The 20291-nt window shown below is 40.9% G+C and overlaps 1 protein-coding gene across 1 annotated transcript in view; it reads right to left on the minus strand.

The window, feature by feature from the left end:
- LOC144934612 (receptor tyrosine-protein kinase erbB-4-like) overlaps nucleotides 1-20291 on the minus strand; it is a 247651-nt gene that overhangs the window by 119699 nt on the left and 107661 nt on the right. The window contains exons 2-3 of the mRNA XM_078860618.1: nucleotides 14394-14545; nucleotides 9032-9224 (exon numbers count right to left, since the gene is read on the minus strand). Of these exons, the coding sequence (XP_078716744.1) occupies nucleotides 9032-9224; nucleotides 14394-14545 (345 nt within the window). The remainder of the gene's footprint in view (nucleotides 1-9031; nucleotides 9225-14393; nucleotides 14546-20291) is intronic.

Genomic DNA, 20291 nt, shown 5'->3' on the forward strand with positions numbered 1-20291 from the left:
TGGAATATTCACACAATGTGTGAACCCGGGACAAAGATTAAAGGCAGACCAGAATCAATCTGATTAAATAAAGAGGTTGATATGAGCATGGTTAGAATACTTTTGTAAACTGAACTTGATCAGGAAAAGTAATACATCAACGTGTCTAATGAATACAGTTTTCAATCCTACAATTTACCTTGCAATGACAAATGATTAGAAACATGGACACTGACAATTAAGATAGAAATTAAAGCTTTAAAAAAACGCACGGAGCAGCACAGAGAGGTTTCACCCTTGGCATTGCAATGAGAGACAGCCATGGAATCGTGAGGATGAGAGCATGCACTGGAAACATCGTGTTGACCCTTTAAAAAAAAATAAGTTGGCTTGGGTAGGATACATAGTTAGGAGGAATGATGGCCAGTGGCTGCGACGTTGACTTAGGAATTGCTGTACTGATGCAATTTGAATTCATGTATTTAGTATTTGTGATTTTCTTACCTTTCCTATACTTTGCACTCCGATGCTTTGTTGTTGTAACTTTTTGACCCGCCGCTACTGGACATATGAAAAAGAAGATAACTAAAGATTCTGCTTATGATTCTGAGATAACATCGAGCCCTCGGTGGTTCAGATCAACATTGTTACTCTGAACGTTGATGGCCTCAACCAGGCGGCAGGGTGTCTTATCCCACCTCAACAGGCAAAAGGCCGATATTGCCTTCCTGCAGGACACCATTCGCTCCCTTCTGGAGGCAGCGAATGAGAGTGACAGCCTGAGAGGCTGACCACCATGGAGATGGAGTGATGAGAATATCTCGCTTTCTGGACCTAGACGGATCGTTCCATCACGGGACGGAGACCACATGGGGAAGCCTACACCTGACTGTGGATAGAGCATGGATGACGATGCTGATTCTAAAGGGGTCACACTTCATCAGTAGTTGCATTTAGCCACTCTTGTTACTTGAAAGTGATGAGAAGCCAACGTGTTGGTTTAATTTCTCATTTTAAAAAATGCCCCAAAAAAATCTGTGTTTGAGTACTGTACAGTCTAACAATATTTCTAAATATCCTCAGAAAAACTCTTAATCAATGGTATCTAGTAAGGCTTGGCTGTAGCTATATTTCAAATTATCACCACAGCTCTAACAGAAGATATGTACACAATCCAAAATGGCCATAGTCGAAAGGCTTTTTGTTGTTTTCAAATGGCATTGTGTTCAGTTCTTCTACGAAACCATGGAATTTACCAACCGTTACATTCAGTGTATCTCTTTTGTATTGTGACTTTACAAAGCACTGTAAAGATGACAATATTATTTAAAAGCAGGGTAAATCGAGTGCATGGTCCTAATTCTATTGCCCCATCTCATCAGTGGATGTCCTCTCTAAAGCACGTTTTGCTACCTTGGCTGCCACTCCATAATCATTGTCCACCACTGGCCATCATCCCTTCCAGAAGCATGTCCTGCCTAAGCACACTCACTTTTGATTTTAAACAAGAGCCCGGTACAGAGCACGAGGGATGATGGCGAGAGAGGGGGAGAGGGGTACAGATGTTCCGCGGACGACAAGGCCAAGGCCAGGGGCCCACGAAGCAAGAGAAGAGCGATCGAGCTCACTGCCATACCTCTCACGCAGGGGACAACGTTCGGGAGCGTGGTGTTTTTAGGGGGGAGGGGGAGAAAGTACCCAGACAAAATCACAAAATAAATAATAATAACGACAGTAAGCCTTGCGTTATTGTGAATACCCTGGGGTAGCGACTACCTCATGCCTATCCATGGAGTGGTTGTGCCGAGGGTTCGTCGCCTTCCTCCGGTACACTTTTCTTAATAGTTAGTGCGACGTCTTTCTCCTGCTGTATACAGTTTTATAGCATCCACATGAACGTCATTCTGTCTCTCAATGCAATTGCTACCGTGCACCTCTCCATGCCTATTTAAACACTTAATTCATTGCACACTGAAGTTTCTTGATGAATGTTTACGTTTTTTATGCACGTGTCATAGCAGGTAGTACACATGCATAACACATTTTCAATACTTTCGAGGATAAATAGATCTTGGAGAGCATTACCGAATTCATGCATATGCTGGATTGTGCTTTCTTGTTTAAAAGCAGCAATATATCAAGATTTTTTTCAAATATAATAGTAACATTTGCATTATTATTTACTCATATATTCCCATTATATGTGTATGGAGAGCTGATAAATATTTGCAGACACTCGTTTGACCTGGGCTGAATAATACAAAGTTGTGTTGAATGAAAAATAGATCCCTGTAATTATATGGCCCATGCTGCGCTCATGTTTATTATTCAAATTGGCATGTCAGGCTATTAAAAAATGCACGTGTGATCACCTTTACTAAAATTAATTTCACATTTATGCTGAAAGAAACATGCTGATTGGCCAGCACTCTATAAGCCAAGACTCGTGGGTGGTCCACACAGGAACTGCATTAATTGTCGCTATCAATATTAATAAATGGCAAAACGGCGAAACTTATATTGCATGCAGATCATGCAATTTGCATCTCTGTAAACTATGCATAATCGTGAGGTCATGAAAGGGTACCTTTTGTGTGAGACACTGATCTAAATGGCAAGAGCATGGTTAATCCAGGGAAAACTGTCACGGTTATTTTATTTGGCACTAATTCTTGCCAATTAAATGTTTCTAACATGCGTGCTGTTTGAGTATTAACTGTGAGCTTTAAATCCTTGCATGCATCCTTGTGTGCAACAGCTAGTTTTAAATAAAAACTGCTGATGTCTTTCAAAGCTATATAGCATCTGCTGTCGCTGAGCAAGCATGCGACATTCAGTTGGAGAGCCACAATTACGCATCAGTGATACGAGGAGTCAAAGCCCCCGTCTGGCAGCTGGGAGGTACAGTTGTTCGCACACTCTCTGATGAAGCGGCAGATTGTAATAATGTCTTTTCACAGCTCAAAAAAAAAGCGTGGTACAATATCGGGGCGCGTAATACTTGTGTTGTTGCTATCCCGGTCACGGAGCGGATTTTGCAAATGCCCAAAACACCGTGGGGCCATTGCTGTGGAGTGGACATTAAGTGACCCGGTGAGATGTAGCATCTCGAATTAATGTACAGTATCTTAAATAGCTAAAATTATGATGTTTAATCAAATTTAAATCTTGGTGGGTGTTAATCGTCAACAATCTGGCTCAAAGGCTCCTAGAACGAGTCTATGTGTAGGTATTTATGATAAACTTATTTCGCACCCTATGTAATCAACCCGTGCTAGATGAAACCCACAATATATATGATGAATAACATTGGTCGCGAAAGCCTACGTGTTAAATTCACTGCAAAATGCTTGATGTACAGATCTTTGACATAGCCCCCCCGCCCCCCATAATTACACATACACACTGCTACCGAGCCATATGAACTGTTTGAAACGCATTACACTCTAAAATATTACGATTTAAAAGACTACTAAAGCCGGATTTCCAAGTGTACACACATGCACAAGGACAACAATCTTCCGTAAATGCCTTAACAGACTGTTAGGGCAAGTGCTGTTAGCGAGTAGCACCTATGAAGGCCGGAACAGTACACAAGGGAGTGGGTGGCCAGCACCACACATGCACACACACACACAGTGGCAAATTAAAATTCTTATCTGTATGGAACATATTAGTTCTGACATGTTTCTCAAGGGATACAACTCATTATTTATTTGAAATTACTTAGAATGCTCTACCCCAGGAATTAGGGTCATACCTCTTTTCTCTAACCCACGCACTTGAAAACATATGCAAATTGCTATTACATCTACATGTCTAGATTGAGTGGTTTCCCAAGTCAGACTGCGAGTAAGATAGGACACAATATATACATTTTCATAAAAAGATATTAAATAAATCATAGCCAAGTAAATGTGGCATCACTGAATTGTGACGTACAGTGGAGTCATTGCAACATGTTAGAGTGCATAAGACTAAGTATCGGTAATGTATAGGCAGCACGTATCCATTCACAATAGGTACATTTTAATCATATGCATTCTCCAAAGCGATTAAGTATACTGAGAAATACTTTTATTTTATGGTTTTCCAGTAACGCCATTCTTTAAATGGGATTGTATGTAACACCTCGAATCAAACTCCGCTCAATACAAAGTCGGTCCTCTTCATTCCCTCCCAACTGCTAGGAACTTTATCAACTTGGTCATTCATGCCACATCCATTGCGTTATTAATAACAACACACGGATGTTAAGCTTGGAGAGATGATGCACACTTGATTAGTTTAATCGTTTTAGTAATTGCATGTTGATAATTGGTTTTTTACCCTTCTATCTGGCAACAAAACAGACACCTTTTTTTTTACAAGGAGTCATGTTTACATAGACCGCAATACCAGATGATCTGGTCCAACCCATGTGAGACTAGGCTCTGAGGAAAGCTGTCTCGGGTGTGGACCAATCAACTTCAAGGATAGTGCACATTATGAGAGTTATGTTTTTTGTTTGCATTATGACTGCAGGTATTGTGGTCTATGTAAACATGACTCCTTGTAAAAAAAGGTGTCAGTTTTGTTACCAGATGGAAGGGTAAAAACACAATTATCATATTTTTACTGGCAAATGAGGTTCCAATGGTGTAATTGCATGTTGTAATGAGATAGGGCCCATTCACGTAACTGTCATTACACCACGTTTTGGTAGATTGGCATCCGCTGAGTTAGGGCAGGGTTATGGTTGAGGCAACAAAAGTGGAAAGTTTACAGAGATTTGTTTTGCTAAAATGAGGAAACTCTCACTGCTCAGAAAACCGTCCATAATGCTTTGCGGGAGTAGCATGAGTGGGGAGCACACTGAGGAGAGGGCATAGCGGCCCATTCCGCACAAACTCATGGACATGTTTTGGTGCCTCCATATCACAACACTTGTTTCTTTGAAAGTTTTAAAGCAGGTTTTTGTGCTCCAAATTTTGCAGGAAGTATTAGAATGAAGGCTTGCTCACACACGAAGATGACAGTGAGGAGGAAGCTGAAGAAAACAAGAGTGCTGATGATGTCCATGAGTGTTGTCGTTATCGGCTCTACAGCTGCTAATGACAATGGTTGTGAGGATAGATATGATGCAGTCAATGATGCAAGCGCATTGCCACAATAACTCTACATTAAGTTACAATTAACTAAATGTCCTTCTAACTGATCGCTTGAATTGGATCTGAACTCAACAGAACTGAGAGCGAAACAAACCCAAAGGGTTGCATTGCCATTACTCCCACTGAGGGCGTCCCTCCATCGACAATGATCACGTGGGACTGTTCTACTCTCGAAGCGTCACGCAACACGTGCAAGATGACGACACAATAGAACCTTTAGGATTTTACTCGAGAGAAGCACTTCCATTTTAATTGATGCTTTAGACTCATGTCTGACCAGCTCGGCATACTTCTTTGCACACACACATATATATATAAAATCCATATTTATTTTGTGTGCCGAACTGTTTTTTTAAACAAAACAACAACCCCACAATAAATACGTGAATGCATTATTTTTGATTCAATCACATGCCACCCTTTTGTAATGTACCACGGCTACTGCCTGAGTGAGATCTCTAGCCAGAGTTACATACCATTGTTTTTCTCATACTTAAGCTTGAATCAATTTCAAACGTGGAATGTGACTTGTAGACTGACAATACGGAGAAACCCCTTAAAGACAGCATACATATGCAGGGCCCATTTTGTAATTCCATGTCCTGTGGATAATCAGACATTTTTGACCATACTTCACCACGCTGGTCAGTGCGGGTTGAAGGTGGAGGTAGTGGAGAACAATGATGGATTTTGCTGCACTGGCCTCGACTGCCCACGATGCCGATTACGCTCGTCTTTAATCCATGGTGGTGACCATCCAAGCGTGAGATTTGATGAGATTGGGGGCTTTCTGGGTGATTTGTTCAGTGGCAAAGTCGATGTATAACATGTGTACGTTACTGGTTTACACACCACATTTGTTAAGAAACATAATGATAGCAAAGCATTCAACTATATTTAACCAATAATCAATGATAGAACAAGTATAATAAAATATAAAAAGGCAAAGTACACGCCACTCCATGCAATTGTGAAGGAAGCCAAATTCGCATTCAGATATTCCTATATACAGTGCAGGGTTAGAGGTTTAATTTGGTGGTATGTTGTTAAAATACACATTACATTTAAATATGATTACGGAAGGTAAACCGTGCATAAATATATCTGCAACTTGTGATACAATTCGAGTAGTAATTGGATTTTGGCATTCTTGATGTTCTGTTTATGCATGCAAACACAGTAGCATAAACCACTAGTCCAATTATTTTTCAAGTAACACATATAAATGACTATGTTATGCACAAACATAAATCACCATACTGCATGTTCCCAACCACAATATACTCCGTATGAACGTCACTCTCAAAATGCAATGACAATGTTCTGTATTCCCATTATGCCATCACAAACTATTCAGTCTCACAAAATGCAAGCAACGCGACAAGTTGTTTAAAAAATATCGAAAATAGACCACTATTAAACCATCACTGCTTTATTACGCATGAACTTTGATGTATTTTTTTCAAATCATATAAGTCCATTTAACTCAAATATGTGACCCTTTTCAAAGTACAACATATACTTTTGAAACACTGGCTTTTACAAGTGACGTAAATTGAATCACATGATGTATTTGCCTGGAACAAAGACCTTAGAAAACCTGCATTCAAACAGCATCTAATCTTTGCAGTGGAAAACATGATCATCTGCTCCGAATGTTGTTTTTGCGTTTTCCTAAGCATGGATTTTTATATAAAATATATTATGATGATTAACAATCACAGTGTAAATTATTGACGTAAACAAGGACATTTATGTTATGATTGGGTAATAATAGCCACATGATAGGACATGCTTTTTCTAAACACCATTCAACATGGCTTCTATAGCAAATTGGAAGAACACTATCTCGTGATTTAAACCAAATTGCATTGTCTATTGTTATGTATATTGTTGTAATTAAATGTTGCTTGTCATCATTGTTGAACCAGACAACACATCGTGTCTCGATGAGGCTCACCGAGGGGCCTCAGTGCGCACATTTAGTACTGAAAGGATCCAGAAAAACCGCGACTTCCGCAGATTTTATTTAGATGCCATCGTTGGCTGATATTTTAGAAGCATATTTTGCTGCAAAGGCCGAATGAAAGTGTCCAGGGTCTACTGAAGGCGACGTGAAATTCTCAAGTAATATGCACCGCACTTAGGCATTGCCTTGCATCAATGCGTGTGGGTGTTCTATTGTTTTAATAATGCTCGTAAAATACAGAGTGGGAACTGCTTAATTAAAACGGCCTTTTTATTCGGTTGAACTATTTTGCATCCGTAAATTCACACTATTGAACTCACGTCTAATTGATGTTGGCTACGGGTATCGGAATCCCTGATTTAGCTCTCACACACTAGGGCTCCTTAGACCTGCTGTGCTCGATTGAAGAATTTTAATGACCTTGAGATGCACATGGTAAAGAGCAATTAGACGGATTTCCAAAATGTAGAGTGAACGTTCACCCACTGCAAACAGTAACCATCTTCAAAAGCTTAAACTCGATTAAAACAATCAACCACTACCCCCCCCCCTCCCATGTGCAATTGTAAGAGGTAAGCGTCGTTTAAACTCCTGCATTTCAAATGTATCGTGAATTGTCTAATCACTCCAATGGCCATTCTGCTAACTTGCCGGGAATAGTCGGACGATAATTAACACGAATGCCTGGCAATTTGTTTGGCAGCGATTCGCCACGCAGCTCAGCGATGCTTAAAGAGAACAGACAAGCATCTGTAAGAACAGCGCAACCCGGTCCAGTATCCCACACTGGAATTCCAGCAAGATGTTGGAGAAATAGCTCAGCTTTTTCAAATGAAAATGCATCGACTAGAAGTTGAGCAATTTAACGTTTAAAAAACAGAATTATTTCTCCTTAATGGCTGCCACTGGCATTGTGTGTTGTGATGTATGCATTGATTTGGCACCATCTTCTTCATTAGAGCTGCATGTAATTGGGTAGAATCCATCACGAGCAGCTCATTTGAGATTATAACGTATTCACTGCGTCATTTATTCAACCAAATTAAACGGCGTATGCATTTCATTCAGTTATAAAGCAGGATATGATATGATTTCACCAACACGTGTGTTAATAAATTAAGAGCCTAACACACGCTCACAAGAATTAACACAAAAAACCCCATTAACACTGCAAACCTAGAAAGAAACTCAACAAACCATTACGTGTTAACTTATGATGTTTGTAAAAAGACACATTAACACAAAGATCCCTCGTATAGCCTATAACAGACTGTTGGGGCAAGTGCTGTGAGTGACCACCCATGAAGGCCGGCACGGCACACGAGGGGGTGGCTGGCCAGCACCACGCCTGGCCGCCTTTGTCTACCCAGTGGCGATGTTTACACATCACACCAAGTACTCAATTTTATTGAGCCTGAGTCGACCTAGGGGAGGCCCAGGACCGGTTCAGATAATAATCACTGGTGGTGTTGGCCGTGAGTGGGAATCGAAATCAGGTCGCCGGGTTCGTAGCGCGGCGTGTGCTAAACTCTCCCCAAACACACGCACACATTAACGCTCACATTAACGCTCACATTAACGCTCACGTTAACACTCACGTTAACTCTCACATTAACACTCACATTAACGCTCACATTAACACTCACATTAACACTCACATTAACGCTCACATTAACACTCACATTAACACTCACATTAACACTCACATTAACACTCACGTTAACACTCACATTAACACACACATTAACTCTCACATTAATACTCACCCGCTCTCACTCACTCACTCACAAAGGAAACAAGTAAATGGTGCACAAATGCCACGGGATGTTGAATACGGTTTTGATGAGAGGCTTGGAAGTAGAGAGAGAGACAGAGAGAGGGGAACAGGTGGAGTTGCCTTGTGGGGTTCTCGAGATTGGAGATGAAAGCTCGCCTGTGAGGTTGCTGAGACGCAGCTCCTTGAGGCCACTGCGCATGCCTCCGTGCTTGCGGTAGTTGAGGAACACGCTGAGCGCGTAGCGGTCTTCGTACAGCTTGGTGCCCCGCACGATGCGTAAGTTCTCAAGTGGCAGGCGCTCAAACTCATTGATGGCCACCAGCACATAACCAGACACTTCCCGGATGGCCTGTTGTAGAAATCATCATCATCACGGATCATCATTGATCATCGTCATCATCATCATCATCCCCTGTATAAATGTCACTTTGTTGAAGATTGGCGAAAATAATTCTCAACTTTTCCTCGATCTGCCAGCTCAGCCAAGTAGCATCTATCACGAGCATATATTCAATATCGGCTTTGTAAAACCTCACGTCTACTATGCATTCTTTTAGGCGTCGTAATTCAACCTGCATCTGACGTTTGTATACCCAAAAAATTATAACGCTTAAAAATTGATATTTAGAAATATGATAAGTAAAATATAGATTTGTCGAGTCTCCAAATATGACCCCATCTCAAAATGATGATTAATTTAGGCAGAATCTGTGCTCAACCAGTTAATTAATAACTCTGGTTCTGCATACAGGTAAAACAATTGAATAAAACATAGCTCTAAGCTTGTTGTCAATTCTGTTCACAAGTGGACAAGAACTGGACCGTACAAAATTCACAACACTGTTGGGCAATTGTAGCGCATTGTTCGCAAGGCCTAAATCGCCAATCCATACACAGACGAGAATTCAGGACAATAGTTTGGTACTGTCCTCTCACGTGACAGTGGCACACAATCATCATGTGAATGCCTGAGCCAGACCGCCATCAATACACTGCATCTATTCTGCAGGCATTGCAATTCAGAGCCTGATCGGCTCCTGGCTCTAGCATCCCGAACGCTACTTAATAGGGGGGGGTGGGGGCAGGAAAATGCCACGCAGGATCTGCATGTTAAGCTGCCCGATCAACAAAAGCAATTTACTTGATTCCCCTCAAATCCAATTATATCCTCTTCCAAGAGCCTGCTATACTTCAATTAGCCATTACCATGCACGGAGAATGCACATTCGTGCTGGTCACTTTGCAGTGAAGCGTTAAGCGACGTGACACAGCTTCTGTCGTGCCTGACAGACACAATGGGATGCGCACACATTATGGCTGGCAACCTGCCGATCCAGGAGGTCGCAACTGATGCTGCAACTGTGACCCGTAGATATTTCAGTGGGTTTTATAACAATACCCATCCATTATCCTGAAACGCATGGCTACATTGTTGCTCTGTGTGTTTGTGCCAATGTTCTTCAAAGCATAAACGTGGCTGGTGGTCCTGCCACAATCATGTAGCCTGGCCATCGAAGCCTTCTGTGGTCTGCTGACAACAACAGCTACCTGCTGTGTATTCTTTCTGAAAATACTCATCCGTCCACAATGAAAACCTCCGTGGCTATTTGGTATGCGACTTGCAATTTCTAAAATGTCTCCACAAGCCTCGTTTCAGGCAATATAATGCACATGCAGTTGTGAGCGCCTGCAATTTCAGAGTTCTTTTGAATGTCCTGGCTCCAACATAACTTGGTGAGAGACAGATTGTTACGTGAGTGCTACATGCCATAAAAATCAAGTGTGGCAATAATAACGTTTTCATAAAAAGATTAGCACACTTATTAAAAACAACACAGTCACGTCCATTTTTTTTTTACTGACATTTAAAAATGGCTCAGGTAAAACTAATCTATTATATATTGTACGAAGTTGTGTTCGTGTTTAAAAGTCTCATTATTTTCATGCTAGGAATCTTTAAAAAATCTAAATAAACATCTGTTCGCTCCTACTGTACATATTGTGAGAGTAGCCTGGCAGGCAGTTCAGAAGCAGTCAAGGATAACCTCGCTGTCTAGAGAATGATTGTCGCATGCTGGTCTGTCTTAGTTCCAATGTGCTTGGTTTTTAATTTGATATTGCTTCACGGTGCGTGCTGTATTGGACACCATAATATCTGTCAGTCAATCAATGTCGACATGTCACACACGGAAAGTTCCATGCAGCCATCTACTCAGCTATAGTTTGCAAGGGATATCCATTGGTACATCAGCACAGAGCACGAAGAACAACGTGAAAGTAATCCGTACGGAGGAACAGGTTGATTCAGATGTGCAGGAAAAAACATAGTGATTAAATAGCACAAAAAAACAATCACAATGTTGGCAATGTAAACAGGCACATTGCTCCAACAACAGACGTATTGCTTGTACCAAAAACAAGGAGTGAGGTAATGAATGCTTGGAGAGGAGATGTGTGCGAGTCACCAATGAATGTATGATATCGGATTTGAACTGTGAAGGCCAACGTGAAATTTGACCATAAAATCTAAAGAAAGGCAGGTGAAATGCCAGGGTTGAGGTTAGCATTCGGGATGTACAGCTCTTTGTAAATCCAGTGCTACGATTCTCTGCGCGTTGGTGTAAAGAAGTATTTATGTGTGGGGAGTTGTGGGGCAGTGATCTGTGCACCGTGCGACGAACCATGCAACCTGAGTTTGATTCCAGGCCATAGCAACCTAAAGTGAACGCTATTCTGAGCCGCCCATAGGCCTTCAGTGGGCACTTGGTGTGGTGTGCCGTGCACATTTATAATCTCGTGCTTTGGTGACAAGGAATAATGGATGGCCATGGGATAGGGATTGGTGTGGGTTGGTGGATTGTGACTTGGTAGATTATAATCAGCTGTTGCAGTATTATTGTCATCATCTTCTTCATTTGTTATCAACTTAAGTTGCCCTCATCATAACCCCTATAACCATTGTCAGCATCATCATCATCATCATCCTCATCACGATCATCACTTTCATTGTTTTTATATGACGCTAAAGCAACGAAGGCATCGAGTTACAAATGCACACCACCTCAGTGGAGGGTGAAGCAGCTCCCCCTCCCACTCATGCCAGTGTGTGTGCGGTTGCTCCAAGTGAGCACGAGAGTGTACGCAAGACGGATGGAGCCTCATCGATAGGGAGAGAATTCTGACATCAACAGACACGGCCCTGATTTCCCGCAGCACTCCAATGATGAGTGTGGAATTGGGCTCCACCCTTTCACATGGCCAATTGGGCAAAATACTGTCTCGTCATTTTTGGTGGAATCACGTTTGTCGAATGTCCAGCTCTTTATGGGAATTCTGTTAAAGCTTGAAAACGTATTCACATAATTCCTGCAGTCACGAAAAGCTCCAAAATTAAGATTGAAGTATTCACATGAATTGGGCCGTAGGTATCATTGTCAGACATTACAGTCACTTATGATTATATCTGAATTACTGTGATCATTAACACATTTGTTTTTATTTATGCTATGCTAAGAGCACAATATTGAGCATCCATACAAAACAACTCGGTAATTCTCTAGAACAATATTATAAAGTGGCTTGGTAGTAAATTCCTATCTCATGCAATGTTATATGAACAACAGGCTCAAGAGCAGACGTCTAAAATAAAAACACCTACATTTTTTATGCAACTCATTTGAGCTGTAAAAATGGAATTCCATGCGACACCATCCACTAAAGCACGCAAATATGTCGGTCTATAACATTTTGCATTGTCTATTTAGTGTGTTATAGATGGTACACGGACAACCATTTATTTACTTTACGTAATTTTTTGGTTTAGGATTATGTGTCTCTATGTGATACTGGGATTCATTAATACCGTCAGAGTGGAAGACATTTTCCCCACGATAACTCAGATTCCCAGCGGTGCTGAGAACAGTTGTATGTTAAAGCAAAAAAGTCACTCTGGCACAGCTTGTTTAATTGAAAATGTTCCCATTGCATTCCAAACTAATTAAAGGGGCTTCACATACCCTGCAGAGTTCGGTGACTGCAGGTTATACAAATACCATTTCCATTTGTGGACGTGTTTTTGCAGTCCACGTAAAGTAAACAAACCGGCACACACGTACAGCCAGCGGCGTTACATTGCCCGGTCGATGGATACACCATATCGTTCATTATAAACTCTCTGACGTCAACAATGTTCTTAGACCAGGGTTTTACTACGATTGCATGAAGGTGAGAATTCCCACGTGTTACAATGTCTAAATGGCAATGCTCCGGCACAAATTCAATTGCTGTGGTAATTTAACCCATTTAGCGTCAGCGTGCTGTGTGCCATGCTATGCCTGGAAGCACTTCCGTGCCAATAATACATGTGGCCAGAAGGAAAAAAATCATTGAGTTCATGGAATAATGTTATCCACAATTTGCTTATCTGTTTAAAACCACTGCCCACATTGCTGTGGATTATAGGAGCTCTCTACCCAACATTGATTACAATTGCTTTCATCTCAACATTTTTGTGAAGGATCACTGCCTTGTTGAAATAAGATAAAATGCTTAACAATAATGTGAAGATTCTGACTGGAAAACATCAACCTTTCAAGTTTTATTCGAATGGATGCCTAAAATATGCGCCAAAGCAACTCAAGTGTAATATTTCAAAAATATTGTAATGTACTCAAGGCAAATAATTAAAAACAGTATTTCACCGCTTAACAACTGAGTAAAAAATTGCTATAAACAAAATATAGGTGGGGAATTTTTGTTGTATTTGTCTTCAATGTTTTTTCAAACTTATAGGAGGACAGATGCAGTGATTAAAGACCAGTGTGACTGGCTTTATCAAAAGTTCCTTCTGTGATTATGAGCCATTGCCTGAAACGTCAACTATTATATATGTTAGCTGTTAAGGCGACAGTATTATTGACAAATGTGTTGAGTTTTTTTTTTATTTGTGCTTTCGCCCCACTGCCAACATAGCAGCATCGCCAACTTATTTGGTGAAATGTGTCGGGCTGAACAAATGGATTCTGAGACTGGCAAGTTCTGCTTGAGTTTGCTTCAGGGCTTGAGAATCAGGTGTTTGTGGCCACACACACTGCTTTTTATATAATCCTGTGTATTGCGTGAGGTTAAGAAAAGTAAGTGGAATTGGGCAAGACATGTCGCTTGAGGACCGATGGCAAAGAAAAGCGATGGAGCTGCAGCCAGGGGACGGGATGGAGCAGAGAGGACACCCACCAGGGAGATGAAGCTTGTGTGCAGGTCCTCTCTAGATTATTATACCACAGGAGCATGATACATGGTGGCCGCCTGGTGATGCCCTTCATCCAGCAGTGGATTAAGCACCGTTGATGTTGATTAGAATGCCAGGTAATGAATCGATTGCAATGGCACCACATTGTCTTTGCAAGAAAGCTATAGTTCAATTAAATGGCTTCTTTAAAAAGGTATCATACAATTGTGGCAGGCCAGCCGTGACTGCGGTAATCAATGAACCTGAAGTTGACCATCACGGGATTCTTACCCGCAGAAAGGAGAGGTCCTTGTCGGCGCCAATGTTGGTGATCTCCAGATTCCCCAGCACCACCTGGCAATGCTCGTACGTCTTCCGAAGCGCCTGGTACTGGAGGTCCCTCGTCGCACTCAGACTCAGCTTGTTCTCTGTCCCCGAGCAAACTGCAACACAATCGTACAAGCAGTGGCATACCCATCACTATTACGAAAGCGCTGTCTGCTGTTTACCTCTTGACTGGTAAATCTGTCACCGTTAAGTTGGTCGACCATTTCCTTGTTGGGGAACGTGCAGGCAATCCAGCACGTCATCGGAATTGAATCCCAAATTTGGATGGTTATCCAAGTTACGTCTCTCTATAGTTTATAAAAGACATAGTGATCCACATTTGTTTTTAGGGAAGGTCAATAGGCTAGGAATACCTACGTTTTAAGGTACGTAATTCACATTCGTTTTTTTTTAAACGTTTCTTGACTGGAATTACAAAAACAAATACTGTGGCAGGCAGGTGGCTAAGTGGCTGAGGTGTCTATATCAATGATGATGGAATAACAATCATCACTACGGGATTCCAGAATCAAATCCAGGCAGGCTCTGATGTGTAGCGAGTTGATGGCCTCAGTTCAGTGAGGAACAACTTGGAAAGAACACCGCCATACGCAGCTTAACGCCTCACTTAATTCAACCTTATCCCAAACATAACGGTTAAAATGTTAAATGTTTGATTCCTAGCATGCAGTAGTCATACCTACAATATCAACATCAACCATTGCACTGTATATAAACTGCTGGATGAAAGCCTCATTCACCAATGTTGTTGCCTAAATATTAATTAGCGCCGTGTATTTTATTTTGCTACACGAGGACGAGTTAGGAGGCTCCATGAGCATCTTCGGGGGACCATTCTCGAACGGAATGCGAAGCTCTGCTGACTCTAAGAGTTAGGGATGTTCCTTCTCCACACAGCATGACTCCGGGAGCACATTTGCGATGTAATTGATAAGTCCGACTCTCTGAGTTGCATTGCCAGGTTGGATGTCTCTGCATTGACAGGCTGGATGTCTCACTAGCACATCCACCGTTTGCGGTGGTTCCCTTAGATTGACATGCTAATCTCTTACAATACAATGGCCACCTCCACAGCCTCAGGGCGCCCTCCGATCTTACATTTACATGCAAATACCATCTCTAGCCCCGCCCACTTACCCTTGGGCTACACACAATACGATGGCCACCTCCACAGCTTTGGTGGCGCCCTACAGGCTAATCTCTCACAAGACAAAGGCCACTGCCCCAGCCTCTGTGGTTGGACCATCTCTAGCTCCACCCACCTACCTTGATGCACCCACCTCAGGCCTATATAAGACCTTGTCTCAGCAGTTTTCTCCCTCTCTCACCTGAAGATGATTGCTTGTGTTGCGATCGAAACGTCGTGATATTTTTATTATCTTTCTATCTACGTGGCTTTACCGAAAGAGCCAAAGAATATGAAATCCTGCAGTTACGAAAGTTTTAAGTAAAAACGTAGACAATACGTATTTGTGTTCTTGCCTTGAAAGGTAATGCGTCACTTGCGAAAAGAAGTGTACATTCCAAAGAGGCAAAACTGATCAAGATTGATTATTAAACAATATTAAAAATTACGTAAAATTAACAACGATTTTCATAAGGAGGCCGAATAAATCTTCTCTCGGTACATTTATCTCACAAGGCACGATATTCTGCTGCCATCACGTGTGCATGCTTTGTGTGGGAATATGTGACTCCCACACACAATTGCTATCTTAGCCCTTTTCATGGGGAAGCAGAGAGTAAATTAAATTTCGTGCTCTGTGACATTCTTAATTAACAACTACAGTTTTGTACAACTAATAGTAATGAATAATGAAAGTCTTAAGAGTTACTTATTTTATTATTACCACCCAGGAACTATCTCCCACGAATATTCAGGGTTTGCTGGACTATAGAACGCAGTGTTCTTTTGTTTCACTGGATTTGTTCAAGAGTTGGTTAACACTGGTAAATGAATTGCATTGCAGTATTACCATTAACAGATATGATTGAGGCCAGTATTTGATGTCCTCCAGTGCCTCCGCTGTCTTTGCATTCCACTTTGTGTCAAATACATGTCCCAATCTCGTGTATTATCACAATTTCAAACTTAAAAAACACTACTTTAATCTAAATGCCCCATGAGTCGTTGCATTATGAGAGATCACCGCATCGCTGCTCTTATAGTGGAAATGAGTTAGACTAGCACATCAGTCTTTTAATAGAACTCTTGGAAATATTATTTATTAAGTAAAATAAATAAATATCCCTCTGCTCCTCTCACTCTGCATATCTACTCCTTACCTTGATTCCAACGGATAGCCCATGGCAATGCCGCTATTGAAAATGCATCACCTTAGGAGAGAGTGTTTGTTTTTTCTGAGCTTTAGACATGAACACTGAACTCTAATAGTCCTCAAGGAGCCTTGTACTATCACGCTACACATTAGTCACTGCACCTCTCACACAGCAGTGTCTGCACGAGCCATCACCTCGTACCTTGTACTCCTCAATTACAGCGGGCGTGTGTCACCGGGTGTTATACACATGCAGTGCTGCTGCACAGTGTGCACTAATTTGCCTGCACATGTTGCCAAAATTGTTCCTAGTTTCTGGTGGCACATGTCATCCGGCCCTTTGGAGACACAGTCGGTGCATCACACGGACTTGCTGTGCCACAAGGTGACCAGCAGAGGAATAGCAGTGCCACAAAGGTTGTTGGTCTCTCTCTGCGTGGAGTTCTAAATTCTTTCCCCTAAAATCTGAGATTTTTTTCGGTGCCAGATGGCTTAGCGGTAAAGCGAGCGGCTCGAATCGCTAAGGTTTGCGAGTTCAAAACCTGGTTGGGATTTGACTCAGTCCGTCATCGCTCTGGGCTAGATAAAATTGGTACCACGTAATGGTGGAGTCAACAGTAGTCGTCCGAGAGATGAACTTGTCCTTGCCATAAACACCCCTGACTCAGGGGACCTCAACGGGTTGAGCACCAATGGCTCCATGCTTATTTTGAGCAGAAAATCACTTTGACTTCTTTATTGCCATGTACTATGGTTTCTTTTCACATATAAACATTAACAATATATATCACACAAAAAGGACTTGGTGAAACATTCCAAAAAATAAATATGCCTCAAAAAAGGACTGAGACTCAATGAAGCTTTTCTGTAGATAAAAAAACCCCCATTATATTATTATTAAAACCGTGTTATATTTCCCTGTCATGAAGCAATGTCCCTACGTAAAACCCAAAAATGATTGTATAATCAGTTACTTCAATGTTTTATTAAATTAAACCGAGAGGACATGCACCCAAGTGGTGGGTGCCGGATGAATCCTCCTTGCACCACAGTGTCACGAGACATGGCAGCTGATTTCGATTTAAAGCTTTCGTGACTGCAGGGATTCATCTTCTTGGTTCTTTCGGTAGAGTCACGTAGAAGGGAAGTTATAAAATAATAAAAATAAAACATTATAATATAAAATTATAATATAATAAAATAATATAATATTATTACTTTATTATGTTTTATTTTTATTATTTTATTACTTCCCTTCTACGTGACTTTACCGAAAGAACCAAGAAGACATGGCAGCTGCTTTGGGAGACCTTCATCCAGCAGTGGATGCACCATGGCTGATTGCTGTTGATTTCACAAAAACCCAATGAATGGGCAAAGCATTAACTTTACATAATACTCATTATTGTTTACTTTTGGCAGTATGTTTTTTTTTATGTTGCCATTCCATATCCATGCTTTATTACCTTACATTATTTATTTTGTTACGCCTGTCAAGCTGTATAAGCACGGATTTCTGCAACACTACAGTTTATGATTCTGTGAAAATAATGATCATTCGCACCAGATTCATTTAACATTCAGCGGAAATACTTGAGCTCTATTTAAACTGTGCTGTGCCTGACATGGCTGGCTGGCTCAGGGGAATGATGCTGAGGTCAGGAGACTGAGCCAGAGCGAGCACCTCTGGGAAAAGGGGTTCAACCTGTAAATTGACCAACGGAATGAAAAAAAAGGTTCTCAATCGGAGCCAAGCCATGCGGAGCCCCACCATGTGTGTGCGTTTTCTGTGCATGATGTTGTTGACCTATACAAGTGTCTTGTGGGCTCCGCGGTGAGCACAATGCAAGAGTCCACTAATAATCACGTTGCATTTATTACGCCATTTTTATGATTATAATTATGCTCAATTAAAGTCATTTAGTATCCACGTAAAATTGCGCTAATCAGGAAAGAAATTGAAATGCATGCGATGGCAGCACGACACACGCATTCATCATTTTCGAATGCACCGAAGCAATATTCTGTGAAGTAAAATGTGTAATCATTTCATAAAGAAGCTTTATGTCTAAGCTGTACATCATGCAGCGCAGAGCATATTATAACCCCATTACACAACATACCGTATATCACCAGGCAATCATAATGCAAATAAACATGTCGAAACTGTGATAAATATTTTAATCTATTTTCCATTTGCAGACTCTTAATATAATTGGAAGCCAATTAATGTTGGGCAGGTGGGGGGTGGTTGAAAATCCTTAACAATAAACAGTGTTAACATTTAAAATCACGAATTTAGAACACACATGGTTTCATTATTACTAATAGTATGTTCATTGCCAATTTTTATAAAACCAATTCATAAAAAATGTGCACCTGCTAGATGCAACAGCATTTAAATCAAATTCAGATCAAAAGCAATAATTAGTCAATGAAATAACTAAATACGAGGAGTTATTAAAGACGTGCTTTAAACCAATGTTACACAAGTTTTTATTCTGTATATCATAATTTGACAGCTGTTTTAGTTGTCAGAATTGGCGGCCTGCAATTTGTCCGTGCAATACCTCCCACAAACGCCTCCAATTACTACCATGGGAAGCTGATTTTTTTTTAAACGGTAAATGTCACATTCTCCTTACACAGAAAATAAATTAAGACTGCAATGAATTAGTGTTTAGCTGACTAGCATTTAAAAGAAACCCAACATTAGTAATCCCAAAGGTCACTCCTTAACCATTAAATATCCTGCTCTCTGCCATGTCCTCATATATCTCCTGGAATTTTAAATTAACGTGATTTTGTATTTTTGTTGGTTAAACAACCAATGCAACCGCAAGTCACGAGACATATGGAACGTTGTAGTTTTGTTTAATCCCTGTTTTTTATGAGGAAGAGCAGGTGACAAGGTTAATCCACCATACATTTCTCTTGTGGCACAAAATAATGAGGCCTGTAAAGCATGGCTGCTGTTTTTATAGGTCCCTGCTGCCGTGGCAAGCATAGCCAGTAAATCCATTATTGATTTTTTGAGTTATTTAACACTGCAGGACATAGTATTATGCACCATCTAATGCAAACTACACCTTGCCATTTGTTTGTCCTGTCAATAGTTTAATTCCTTTTTAAGTGACCTTTCATACTTAATATATATTCCTACCAATTATCCATACGCAAGTTTGTGAGCTCAATAGCAAAACAACTCAACTGAGTTGAATGAAAATTGGTTTAGTTATAAATACCCGCAGGGTGGTATATCTCTGTAGATAAAGTTGTCACCTATGTCTGCGCCAAATTATTGGGGAATTGCTGTATAACGATTAGATATTAAAAAACACTTTTTTTTATTGTATTATATTCTTTGCGTCTTTCGGTAAAGTCACGTAGATAGATTCAAAGAAAATAACAAAAACTATGACGCAACACAAGCGGTCGTCATCAGGAAAAGGGGGTTAGCCTCTAAAGGCAAACTGTATATAAAGGTTTGAAATGGGCGTAGCCCAAGTGTCAGCAGCATGGGCGGGACAGCTGATGTTAATGTGAAGGATTAAAAACGGTG

Source organism: Lampetra fluviatilis, chromosome 10 (genome assembly GCF_964198595.1).
Source record: "Lampetra fluviatilis chromosome 10, kcLamFluv1.1, whole genome shotgun sequence".
NCBI lineage: Eukaryota > Metazoa > Chordata > Hyperoartia > Petromyzontiformes > Petromyzontidae > Lampetra > Lampetra fluviatilis.